The sequence below is a fragment of the Scophthalmus maximus genome, chromosome 2 (genome assembly GCF_022379125.1).
Source record: "Scophthalmus maximus strain ysfricsl-2021 chromosome 2, ASM2237912v1, whole genome shotgun sequence".
In the NCBI taxonomy this organism is placed as follows: Eukaryota; Metazoa; Chordata; class Actinopteri; order Pleuronectiformes; family Scophthalmidae; genus Scophthalmus; species Scophthalmus maximus.
In genome coordinates, this window is record NC_061516.1 from 12,927,501 (window position 1) to 12,941,259 (window position 13,759).

A 13,759-nucleotide genomic window follows, 5' to 3' on the forward strand; every position below is an offset into this window, starting at 1 on the left:
CTGAGGTCAGGTACAGTGGATGCACACGAGTCTGACCAACAACATTTTTAAACAGTGTTTAATCACAATCTTTCACATTCAATGGCAGACAAAAGCAATGACCCTGAAACATTTCCGTTAAGAGAAACGTGCCGCACATTCAGAAAGGCTGCCAATATTGAAAACACTTAACAAACAAATACATTTACAGCAAAGCACGCAAACCCCATAAACAGATACAACTAGAAGAAGAAAAAAAAAACGCTGCACATTCAACACAACCAAAGTTCCCCAGGTCTCCAGGGTCAGCGCTAAGTGGAACAGCTCCGACCCGAGAGACGGAGGCTGCAGTCGAATATCTTGTTTTTGCTTCGGAAGGTCCCTAACTGAGTGAAATGACACGGAAGTATCCGATAAGAGCTGGTTGAGTTCTCTAAATGCTGAGTGAAAGGAGCTTCAGTGCTTCCTGTCTTATGTCCTTTATCATAGGATACACTGAACTGGACCGTCATTCACCTAAAACGGATTGAGATAATGCCGCCCCCACACAATTCCTCGTGGCGGCAACATTTTTAAAGCGAAGTGCCATCGTATTCTAACTGAGGCAGAACCGAATGAATGTAGAAACAACAGATCAGCAGTTTTACTTGTGTGACTCAATCCCAAACTCATAGAAATCCTCACTTGATTGTCTGAGCTCCAAATCCATAGATTATTCTCTTCCAAATCTTCCCGGGAATTATCATAAAAGACAAACACATTGAATTTCTAGTTAGAAAATAACACCGTCATTATAAAACACCATATACAAAACTGTTGTTTCACTTTGCCAGGAAACTATGTTTCAGTCTGACTATAATTAGCTGCGGTCCCTTGCTCATTTCCTCATCGTTCATCCTGTTTGTCTTGTTTTTGTTCTTATTTTCAACAATATTTCTTTTGTTCTTACTTATGAAGCCCGTGTAAAATCTAAAAGCATCCTTCCTTCTCTTCTCTCTCTGAATTGTAGTCCTACAGCATAGACTTTGTCACTGTGCTCTCAGCTTCCATGTGTTAGAAATAAAACTGGACAAAAAGATGTATTTATTTTTTTCTCAGCGCAGCGGTTGTCCTTCTCTGTTGGTGTTTTCCATCTAGGTCGAAGAAAAGTGGTTAGGAAGGGGGGTTTATCCTTTTGTTTTTTTCTTGTTGTTTTTTTTTGGTCCTTTTTGACTGCAGCCCTGGTCTTTGTCGTTTGGTCGAAGCCCGAGCCTTTCCACTCAGTGCTCCCCCTAGAGGCCGGTTTATTCCGTTGGATTTGCTTTTTGGGCGGTTGTGTGTTTTTGGTTTTGCATCATTTCTATGTTTGCGGTGAGTTCACTGTTAATGTATTTGTTTAGGCTTCTGGCTGCAATTTTTATCTTTTTCATTGGCAGCACATTTCTGTTCTAATTGTATTTGTTTTGTTTTTCTGTATGTGCTTTTCATTTTGGCATGAGTTCTGAATTCACAGCAGGGTTCTTTATAGTAAAAAAAATATTTGAGGCTTTTACAGCAACCTTTCCCCTTGTCGGCTGCCATGGTCGCAACATTGGCATCGCGCTTTCAAAAACCTCATATTTTAACACAATCCTGCCAATGTGGTTTGAGCCTCTGAGGCAGAAATCACCATGCAAACTGCCGGCTGAACTATCACCGATGGGCATGTTGCATATCACAAAGACCAAGGCAGACAATAGCTGATTTACATATACGACCACACACATACACACACACTAGTCTATTTGTTGTACTTTTGCTTATTAGCCATAGTAGATCAGCCAGCAGCGACAGTGATTGGCACTCAAAGTTGATGTAGAAATCATAGTTAGTGTCAAGTAAAAGAGTTTTATTATCTTACAAAATCAAATTATTCCGACATCCTAATGTAAATCGCGACTGCCCTTTTCCCTCTCCTTCAACAGGATATCCAGACAGTCTGTTCAAAGTTACTTCAAGCCGTTCTTGCATAGACGCCAAAACCATAACGTATAATCTTTCAACAACTTTAGCGCGGCTCTACTTAAAAGTCCCATGTCTTACGTTTAAGATTTGATGCATTTATAAATAGGGCCCTGTCTGAGGAGCGTTTCTTTAGAGGGAAAAACTTCAAAGTTTCTCCCGCAGGGACAGAACCGCACCATTTTTAGACTCCGATGTTTGACAGGTTAAGGGATTGACTTGTGCATTGAGAATGTGTGTGTTTTCTACACTTTTAATAACCCACCGCTGGGGCAAAATACAGGTCAGCGTGACTGAATATATTTTTGCACACATTAGCAATGCAAACATTGCGTCGCCTCATATTTAGCTGTCACGTACTGGAAAGTCTTTTGTATCAGAAGTGCATTCACATCTTCAGTTCGAGTGAATCAAAACATGAACAAAGCCGACGCGGTGGCAGTATTTCCACCGGGGGTGCCACATCGCAGTTGTCGCTTATCGCTTTAGATGGCATGTTTGTTTGTACAGATTTCTATGATGTCCGGTTTCCAGTGTAAACAGAACATTATTTTCTAGGTTTTGATCTTTATAGATCTAGTTGCTAACATTGCTGCAACAAATTATTTTTTTTTATTAAAGCTTACTGATTAAAGCATTCAGTGACACTATCCACTAACAATGTATTTTATGATGGAGTTCTAGTTGAAATATCCATTGTGATGGAAACGGTGTGTGACTCATCTTCACGTGTCGCCACATGCAGATTAGCGCGTTCGAGCACAGGTTTGACACTAAATATCCACTAACTAATGTGATGTGTTTAGTTTTGTTGTTGTTCTCCACGTCTGACACGTCTGGCTGACAGCGTTGTACATCCACATCGCACTTCAAGTGCCTGGCTCCATCCCACGTGTGTGAGCCAAACACTTATCCAGGCAATGCTTTGCCCAAATTTGGATCTTCCGTAACTCTCTCTCTCTCTCCCTCTCCTGCTCATCGTAGGTAAACCCCCCCAGCTGTGCCGCTCGGACAGCCCTGGCACGGCAGACCGAGGCGCACACGGCACGCATAGCCTTGGCCACAAGAGGGCACCGCTGACTGGCCTCAAACCTCACACGGACAAGGTTGGGACCCTGTCCAGAAGGAGAGACACCAACACAGACGGTGAGTAGAGTCCTCTGCACTCTCAGCACATTATTTGTCAGAGAATCCGCCGCTCGAGTAAATCCGACGAGCAGGGGCCGGTATCACGGTGTCTCATCTGCATCCTTTGCCAAACACACTTGTCTCCAACCTCCACTCCGCAGCCCACACACCGGCCATGAAGTCCCTGCACAGCGTGGGCTCCCGCATGCACAGCTCGTGGGCAGCTGCAGGATCAGACCCCTCTGAGGAGTGCATGGTGACCGTGTCGACGCTGGAGCGGCAGCATATGGCTTCCTGGAGCGGCACAACAACATCCAACAGGGCCACCCTGAGTCGGGGTTCCCACAAGAGACCTGGCACAGATCTCTCCCACAACGGGCATCCTCCCACAAACAGCACAGAGAAAAGGGAACACTGTGAGTGTCTATCCCCATGAGGAGGTCCCCAACCCCGTGCACATTACACATAATGGGTACGACCCGATGCAAAGCCTCTCTGGAGAGCAGCCATGCTGTGCAGATTTTGTCTGCACCTTTATTTACATTTTTATGAATCCACCCTGTAGTTCGATTTTGAGATACCCTGACTGACAAAGTTTATCACTGGAGCCATGTGAATTATAGACCAGATAAAAATGCCTCATGAAGAAGTCAGTCTTTTCTTACGACAGCGTACAGAAAGGAAGTTCATTTGTGAATATGTTTGGGCTGCCACTTCTTCTGTAAACAAATATCAGACAAATCAAATGTGTCTCTTCTAGTCAGTTGGGAGTCCTCCCTCCTCACAAAACAGTGATTTTGTATCTGTTTTGTATTTTTTTTAACAAAAACAAAATTAATGACAAGAAAATTAAATGAAAGGACAAATTTTGGATGCTATGTCGGACCAATTTAGAGTGATTTTCATGCGAGTCATTTTAAAAGCTTGTCTCTGAGTCCGACAAAAGGTAAAGAAGCATTCACCAACTACACCGGGTGAACAAACTACCCTGAGATATACCAACATTTTCTTTTAAGTAATGGCAGAAAAACAATCACAACTCAGAAACCACATGAGGCCCCGCCCCCTCTACAACACTTTATATAAAGATGGACGACATGAAAGCTCCCCAAAGTGATGCCAAATCGTCTTGATCGCCCCCTGGTGGCCGGCTGCACTATAGGTCATAACGCACCCTCCTCCATGTTAGCCGAACTAAAAAGTAAATTTACTTGTTAAATGATGGTTTGTGTCATTTTAGGAAGTTCTGCTCACACTGATCTATGTTCAAGCGTTCTCTTTTATGATAATTTGTTATTGGATGCATTAAAAAGAAGGTGAAACGCCATGATTGACAGCTGAGACGATTGGTTGAGTGTGTGCAATCGTCGGGACGCAAGGGGACCAAGAAAAAAATCATCGTCCATCTTTATCTACAGTCCATGGTCAATACTTTCACAGTTTGGTGTATGGATTGGATCAAGTCTTGTGTTCCAACTATTTCCTGCTTGAATTTAAGCCGAGACACAGAGTTTTCAGTGTCACCCAGATTATCTCACCGTGTTCTTGCTCTGTCCACCTGCCTTCTTCTTTCAGAGTCATTGCGAAGCCTCGTTCCCTGCAGTCGCCGCCTGCTGTCCTGGGACACCTTGTGTAGAAGCGCTATGAGATTCTCTCTCTCTCTCTCTGCGAGTGACAGAATGATGTTGTGGGGAAGACGGAGAGGAGACAGACTGAAGGCAAAGAAACAAGATGTGAGCGGAAAAGAATGCAGAGCTGTAAATGTCATGTACAGACACAGACACCACGTCTCACAATGTTATTTTCACCCCCCCTCCAAAAGAGTGAACCGTATGTTAAATGTCCGCTTTTATTTTCTGTCACAACAGTTCACACAGTGGAGACGGAGAAGAAAAATCACACTGAAATGACTAATCAAAATGAGGGAAAAAAAGGACTTGCATAATTTGTAAATAGATTTTTTTTAAATGTTATATCTCTTTCTTTTTTGCTTTGCTATGCAAGCCAAACCCGATGTTGTTGTCTCTTTTGTGTTTTATTACCGTGGATCATTTTTCATTAATGCTCAAAATGTTAGCTTATTTTGATGAAGCTACCGTATTGTTGTACTTTGCACAGAGCGTTTTTTGGTGAAAATAAGCACAAACCCCATTGTCAGAAGCGCTGAGGAGAAGAATCATGACGGCAAAGAGGGATGTCTATGTTGAACAGAACCTAAACAGAAGATATGTACTTGGCTGTGCTGTAGAAAGACCCATATATTGAGAGTAACGAGGGAAAAAACACAGGTAAATAATATGCCAAAATAACTAACTGTGTGCCGCACTTCTTTCCGGGAGACATTATACATTATTACGTTATACTAACAATGATTACCAGATCATTTTTTTAATGGTAACAAAAGCAACACAGTCAGTTGTGATATCCAAAGCAAAGACATGAGAAAATAAGTATGTGTCACTTCTTTGCCATTCCCAAAAAAAGTATGTTAGTAATATATTATATATATATTTATTTGTTTCTTTTCCAATTACACACAGTGACATGGTGATAGTGCAATATTCAAAGGACGATATGACAATAAAGGGAAATGGGAAGATGAAAGTGAGCTGTTGGAAGCCACGGGCCATGTGTTACCTTGGTGGAGCGGAGATACCGCAGCCGCATTAAAAATGTGTCCTGATGTCAACGTGAGATTTAATCACGACGGCATGTGATGTTGGACATCAGAGAAATGATACCAGATTTGTTGTTATGTTCTACACTGGATTTACACTATCAACTTTAAAGGGATCTATCAAAGAATGCCAAATTCGAAGAAGGATTTTTTTTTTCTTTTTTGAAATTGTAGCCAATTAGTATTTTCTGCCAATGAGATTCACGATGCAATTCTACACTTTCTTTGGATGTTTTGTTTAGTTGTTGTTCTGGTCACTGTTCTGGGAATGGCTCTCCATTTGACGACTCTCCACCTGCCAGATTGGTTTGCCCTCAGGAATACACACAGCCACATACAGTAGGGCCGTTTTTTTCAATACCTTGATGCAAAATAAAATGTGTATGTGAAAATGAAAACCCGATTTCTCCTCCCAGTGACTGAGAGTCTGACATTCTGTTTTCATGCAGGTGTGACATTTTTCATATGGGGATATTAGATTGGAGATATTTCTATAGCTTCTTTCCTTCTACGTTCTTCTGAAGTTCGCCCCTAGTTCGATTGGCCTGCTTGCATCACTTTTCCAATTGCAAGTAACTGTAATGTCCAGTCTGTCCTGAAGTAGTGCTGCGGGAGGGAGTATCACGAACTCTAAACGCAACGATGGCTGAAACTCTTGACAAGCGACCATCACCTGAGTAACCCCAGCAGGCAACCGCGCTCTGCGGCACAGAAAACCTACGTATAGCACCTTTAATTACAATGTGTAAAGTATATGCACTTACGTTTGATTTCAGCGATGAGCAATTCAGTGCCGACCCGACATACAACGTTGGCCTAAAGCAACCCGAGTATCCATATACCAATCTAAGAAGTTAAATGAAGGATTATTTTGCTGGGTTGTACTTCAGTAAATGTTGTACTACACCCAGAGGACAGACAATGAAATGTTTCAAAAGCAAGTAAGAATCCATACTTGTCCATACTTGTTTCATTTAATAGATGCTACCACATCGACAGATTGTAAAGAGCGTGCTTTAAATTGGACATCTCAATCTCCCTGTGAGAGCGGCAGATACATTGGTCTCTCTCGAATAACGTATTTTATCTTAATCATAGCATGAACTTTGTCCGGCCTGGCCTCTTTCATGGATTCAGAGGTGTAAAAAAAGATTTGCCTTTATTTCACCCGCTATCTCCCGAACGCCTGACAGCCCCACGGAGATAACTTCACTATTGCAAAGCACAGATCTGGACAGTTCTGGGGAGGACAGCTTCAGGTGAGGATGATGATGATGATGGTGATGCAATAGGGGATTTGCACTGTGCGGGACAGCCTGTCGATATCTGTGTCTGGACACCGGTAGACGGGGATTAGGGGTCGTCTGTGTGTCGTGCAGTAAAGGGGAGCACAATGTGCAAAACCACCGTCACCGTTTGGGTTTCCAGCGTGGCTACGAGGACAGAACAATTGGTGGCGTGTTGTCAGTTATATACTCGCTTGACACAATTTGACTGGACTATTACATCGACCCAAGTCATGTTCTAATTTACTCAGCTTGTGCAAGTGGATTTAATGGAACAATGGAAATACACAGCTGGGAGGGGGAGCGGGAAGGAGGGGGAACATTTTAGACTCTCACCCAATTGTTTATTTTATATATTATATATACGGTCTTGTCACCTGGTGGTTGGCCTTCTCCCAAGAGGCTGGACCATAGATGCAGCACCGTATCACTGTACTGTAACAAAAAAAAAATCCATATCCCCAGCGGATAGTCGCCCACACTCCACATATTATCTGCCCTTTAAAAACAATATTGACCCCCCCCCCCTTCTTCATCTTCTTCCTCTTTAAATATGAGTATAAGGGATTCATATATACAAATCTACAAAGTGGAAGAAAAAACCCTCAGTTATTTGTGTGTGTGTGTGTGTGTATGTTTGTGTTTTGTGTGTTGGTGATGTCCGGTAATGGTCGCCTATGTTAAATCACTCGCTATGTGTTTGTGTTGCTTCACCAATTAAAAAAAAAAAAAAAGAAGGAAGGAATAAATGGCCCGAGCCCACAGAGTCCAATTACAAGAGGCGGCTCGATACACTGGTCTTGGAATGGAGTGGGAACTCGGTGGGGTGTTTTGGTTTGTGTTTGATGAAAAATCAGTTTAGTGTAACACATTCCTTTTCTCTCAGCCCTCCGGAGAACAATTTGGCCGCAAACTGCTTCACTTCTCTTTGGGCACTGCTTCAAACCAGTGGAGGAATTTTTGCAATGTGGCTCTTTCTAGAGAACACAGTTACGACAGCATATGGGGGAGCATATTCAGTCAGTCAGTATTTTATTCAAAAGGGTGTGTTAGCTTCCCCGTCATGAATAAAAAATTCATGCTGGCAGACCTGTGGTGGGCTGGTGCACGAGCGAGAAGCGCTGCTCTGTAGCTGACCCCCCGACCTTTGACCTCTATGTGATTTTATTTTGCATATATTATTGTAATCCACCATCATACCATTCTTAACATTCTATGACAAACAACACACTTGGAAAATAACACAGTTCATCCAAATAAAGTGTGAACACCCTTATCAAAGTTTGTCATTGTGCAATAGCCCGATGACGACATTAGAATAAAAGTATTTTGAACTAAATCCACCAGTGTGTGCCCGGGGAGAGGCGGCTGACATTGTGGTTTCAAATTAATAAACTAATACTTTGCGGGTGAATCACCATCTCATTTCAGACAACATGAGTTAAAATGAAGAATAATGGCAGATAATAGTTTACAATAACAAGAGTAAAACAGACAGTTGACATGTTTATTCAAGATGTAACAAAAAAAATGTATTACCATACAGTATTTGCATACAAGGTATTCATATCTGTAGTGCAGAGCCAATTTTAGACGTAGAAAATGTGTTGAGTTGTAGATTTGAGAGCTTGTAAAACTCCACTGTGTATTTTTAAACACAACCAACATTCTGAATTGCAAAATAGGTCATTATATTTCACAGTGTGAGGCTCAGGCAAGCCTTTTTTTTAGCCTTTTATTACTGTACATAACGTCTAATATTATATCATATTATGAGGGAGGAAGGAGCGGAGCTGCATCATTGCATGAAATGTTCCCAACATGAGGTGGACAACCTTTTCACTATGATTATGTGTAACCCTGCCTCCAGAGGCCGGTGTGTGACTCATGACATTTGGCTAATTGCAACATTGAAATGTGGTGGTGTTTTGTTCCTTTTACGTGCGCCCCACCTGAGACCGCCGGTCCCCACTCCGCTGCCCCGAGGCTGAGCCAAAGGCCAGTCGTCTCCTGGCCTTTAGCTCCCCGTGCGGCCAATTTAGTTTCATCTTCTCCTTCTTCTTTTCCACCCTAACGGTTCCTCTGCTCCCTTTTACGTTGCCACTCCACGTTGGGCCGCTGACACGAGGCAAGCGAGGCCTATTTCTTGGAGGTCTCTGGTGGAGGGCGTTCAGATAAACACTGAGAGGACGTCAACATGCGGCTCTTAATGCTTATATCTGCTGCGGGTGACTCGCAGAGCGAGAGACTTAATCCTGGAACCAAAAGCAGCTGAAGTCGCCGGGAACTCCCCCGAGACAGTAGCCTACAGTGTGTTTTGCAGTTTAGCTTCTGTGGCTCGTGACAGCCCGTCTCTGCACTGTTGCCCAAATAGTTTTCAACAGTTTCCACTCACACACTTTGTCTGCTGATGTTATCGTGGGAGTCTCACTGAGCCAACACGAGAAGCCCTCCACCCCGTCAGAGGGCGATCCCCAGTAAAAATGACAGCCTCTCACTTTACTATCCAACTGTTAGGTCACAACAATGGCTCAGATTCCAATTTAAATTCAAATCAAGCTTGAGATGACAATGACCAGCCTTTGCTTACTGTTCACTTCACTCAGATCTTTAATCTCCACGAGACAGAACGGTGTACAGTTTGACACTACACGTGTGTTTTCATCTGCTGAGTGTAAGAGTTTCTCTTCAAAACGTGAAAACCTGTAACATCCAGAGTGCAAGAGGAGTAGGAGGCATATAAGAAATATGCGTACATATGAATTTGTTCTAGATGTTTCAATGAACTGAGTGAACTTCTTTTGTGGAAAATCATGTTAGTCACAAATTATTATTCAAAGCATCTGACAATTGCGCGTCTGACAATGTGGAGGGTATCTTTTAGAGGAGGTGAAAACCTTTACACTCTCTGAAGATGATGTCGGGGGGATTTTATTGGCTCTATTTAACTGACACGGTGTCACAGCCACGACATCATCCCACTTCTTTATCCTCAAAATGCAGATTTACTTTGACGAATCTTCAAACATTTTTTTGAACGTTGTGTTTTCTTTTTCATTTCATTTTAGTTTGAAATGAAATGAGTCACTTGACTGACAGGATGTGTGCACCCCCCCCCCCCCCCCCCCCCCTGATGCCAGACAAAGCCACGGCATCATCCTCTTTGCCCTGAGTGCAGCTTTGGACGTCTTTTGCGTTCCCCTTCTCATCTGCCACGGCGTAATTCCACCTCTTGGCATCATGAGACGCATCATTCCCCTGGTTCACAGTCAACTTTTATTGTGAGAGAAAGTTTTATATCTCCATAAAATAGAAGGAAAAAAAAGAAAATCAAATTTATCATTGCTCCGGCAAGCCGCACCTCAGCACCAGATTTATTGCCTCTGCCACCTTCCTCACCAACTTCCTGCTTTCAGAGACAGTAATCTTCGTCAAACACAGCAGCAATACATTTTGAAATCATAAATTTTCACCACCCCCCCCGCCCAGCCCTCAACTTGCGGTGCCCTCGTTGCCTCCAAGTAAGTCAATGACACAGTAAAAGAAAAAAACACGTTTCCTCTCAATGCTGCCTATCTCTGACACCACCTGTGTGATTCACGGCTGCGGAGCTAATCAATGTCTTCATCACCTCCAGACTTCTTGCAGCCTCCTGCACGCAGACCTCATCACGCTGGAAACCCTGTCGCCTGAATGATTGCGCGTGCATGTTCAAAGCGGGGCCATGGCACGCCGGTTCTTCTGCCAAGGCAAATGCAGAATAATATTTTGGATTAATCTTAGAGATACAACAGTTGGTGTGTGTGATAGTGTTGGGGGAAAAAAAAAAGTCTCCATAGATCTGCCCCCCCCCCCATAAGAGACTTATTCTCCTCTTCTGTCAGCCGCTCTGAAATCCCGCCACATTTGCCCTAGCTGTCATGGCCGACTCTTTGTCAACAGATTGCAGCGAATCTGCCGGATAAACACAGCAAAATTGAAAATGAAACTTGGCAGCCCACACACACACACACACACACACACACACACACACACAGATGCAGAATCGCACACACATGCTCACACAGTATCTTAGAAACCAGGGCAAGCACTTGTGAATAACCTACTGTAGACAGTTGTCCTTGAAAGGGGGGGGGGGGGTATAGATGTGGATGAAGGCAGCCACTCACGCTGTTGAGAAATGTTTTTTCCGCAGAGAGGGAAATAACACACGACTGAATCTTGTTCAGAATTTCTATTCGGTTGCAATCAAGCCATTGGAATAATTCATGAAGAGTATGATCACATGAGCGATTCTGTAAACACAGTGTAAAAAAAAAAAGAATCATTAAATACAGCTTTTTTCAAGTTTCAATTTAATCAATGCCCCACGCACGTTCCGGTTCTCCTACAGAGGCAATAATGAAGAAGATGTGATTTTTAGGTTTTAATAAAGTATTGAATAAAAAAAAAATCTTTATTCAGCTATCATGGGTCAGTGATGTTGATCAGAGTCGACGTAACCTTTCACAGCTCGAGTAAAAAATGATTCACCTATACCATTCGGCAATAAGCGGTCACATCGGTCGAGCTTGAAAGTGATAATTGTTTAAAAAAAGGTAGATCACAGATTCAAAGCTGTTGACAGCTGTGTAACTGTAAAAAAAAAAAAAAGGTCAGCCTTTTTCACACAAGTGGGACACAAACCACATGCACTCGCAGGTTCTAAATTGAAAGTTTGGCTTTTTATGCTTTTCACCTACTGGACTGTAAATGTGAAAAACCTCATAAACGGAACAATAACATGTGACGGGAACAGATTTGTTTCACCTCACAGAAAAAACATTGCACATTTCCTACGTTGTTATGTCGCCTGCCCGAGTGTTAAGTGCTTCCTTTTCGCTCATTGTCGATCGTGTGTGATCAACGTCATAAAAACGAAAAAACAATAAGTGATCTTTTAGCAACAGAATTACACCACTTCTAAAACGCCGGCGGGCTCTCTATCATGTTGCCTCCGCCGTGTTCTCTTCCCACAAAGTTTTCCATGTTGTGTTCGCGTGTAAGCACCAATCTGGCACTTCACTGAGAAGTGCCATCCAACAAGGTGAAGAGGCTATCCTTGATACCTCTGATCCTCTTATTCTTGGCAGTATGTCTTCCCGAAAGCCCAAAGTAATAGAGTTGGAAAACAGCCAAGCAGGGACTTTAATTGTTGTCTAGGTTGAGTAGAGCTCTAAAAGACTTTCATTATTATGATTATAGCCCAGGCACTCAGACGGACATTTTTAGGAGGTAAACCCGGAAATAATTGATCTTCTTAGCTCATTTCAAGGCATACATGAATTTATGTTGAAGATGTGACCTATTATGCCAACAGTTTACACTATCAGCAGATATGACGCAGCATTAGCATTCACCTGGTGATTGTAAGTCATAACATATTCTCTCTCCCTTTTAGCTTTGTTTTTGGTCTCCACCAACTCCTGGAGGGAAACATCTGGCTTTTAAGCTGCCGTAGCTGTTTTTAACTGTTTATTTTTTCACAGTCATTATGATGAAACACTAAATGTCAAGAATGTCTGCAAGCAGTTCTGAAAAGTGCTTCAAAAAATGTCAACTGTAAAGTCAAATTTAAAGGTCTCAGATTAAGGACAGAGTAAATATTTTTCCGACCCAGTTTTACCGGAGACTCCTGCAACCTGGGCGAGATCTCCGTCTTGTTGTAGTGCAACAAGCGAGCTTTGTGTGTTCTTAGTTAGTCACAGTCTGAGGGAACCACACTGAGGTGAAGCTATCCGGAGTTGACGGAACACAAGAGATCGCAGGACGCCTCACCTCGCTCAGCACTGCTGGGTTGAGTCTACCTTGTTAATAAATCACAGTGAGTTCTGTATAATTGTACAGGCGTTTGTTGATGATGCACCGCTCACTGTGTGAGTCTTTTACACTCACACACACACACACACACTCACACACGACATCTGTAGACGACTTGCTTCCTTTCAACAGCACGCAGGTGCTCGGCTGATGAAGGTTCCTAAATGAGGTTAATTAAACAGCGTGTCTCATCACATCCTCGCAGCTTCCCCCAGTCACAGAAGTGGATGGGTTTACCCGCGGGACAATCTGATGAACATTCAGCATAAACCTGCTGTATGTGACTGCTGGAAATCAGCAAATGACCTTAAAAAACATGAAGGAACAGATCTCTTTGTAGCTGACTTAAATAGAAATCACAATTTTTGTCCATTTAAATCTATAAGATTGTGAAAAAGCTCAAGATTTCATCAAGAATCCTGTTGATGACAAAGATGTTTCATATTTCTTCCTTTTTTGAGGATACGTTCACATTTCATGAACCCAATCTATTCAAGTATGTTTCTTGTAGTGTAAACTTAAAACTAAAAGGAAAAAAATAATATTATACATAAAGTTGAGGGTTGAGGGTTGAAAGAAAAATGTTTACTGTGTTTCAGTTGCTGTTTTGTGTCTCATGACATGACGATAAAAAGTCTGACTTTTTCTTTCTTTTTTTTTAGGATTTTCAAATATGATTGAAATGAGGGAAAGTGCCATTTGCAATTTTCACAGTAAGTGGTGGCAAGTATTGGTTCTCGCTTTAATTCTTTATGTTGCAAAGTCCGGTTTGGTTTGAAACTGGAAAGAGGATATAGTGTACTACACAGATTGGGTTACAGACGAGAGATGACAGATTATTTCTTGTTGG

General features: G+C 42.5%; 1 protein-coding gene across 3 annotated transcripts in view; it reads left to right on the forward strand.

The window, feature by feature from the left end:
* Positions 1-6,162, forward strand: part of LOC118301359 (roundabout homolog 2) — a 108,926-nt gene extending 102,764 nt beyond the window's left edge. For all 3 annotated transcript variants that reach the window (XM_035626791.2, XM_035626789.2, XM_035626790.2), the window contains 3 exons: positions 2,944-3,105; positions 3,249-3,503; positions 4,663-6,162. In XM_035626791.2, coding sequence (XP_035482684.2) covers positions 2,944-3,105; positions 3,249-3,503; positions 4,663-4,664 — 419 coding nt within the window. In that variant the 3' untranslated portion in view covers positions 4,665-6,162. The remainder of the gene's footprint in view (positions 1-2,943; positions 3,106-3,248; positions 3,504-4,662) is intronic.
* Positions 6,163-13,759: the final 7,597 nt, after the last annotated feature.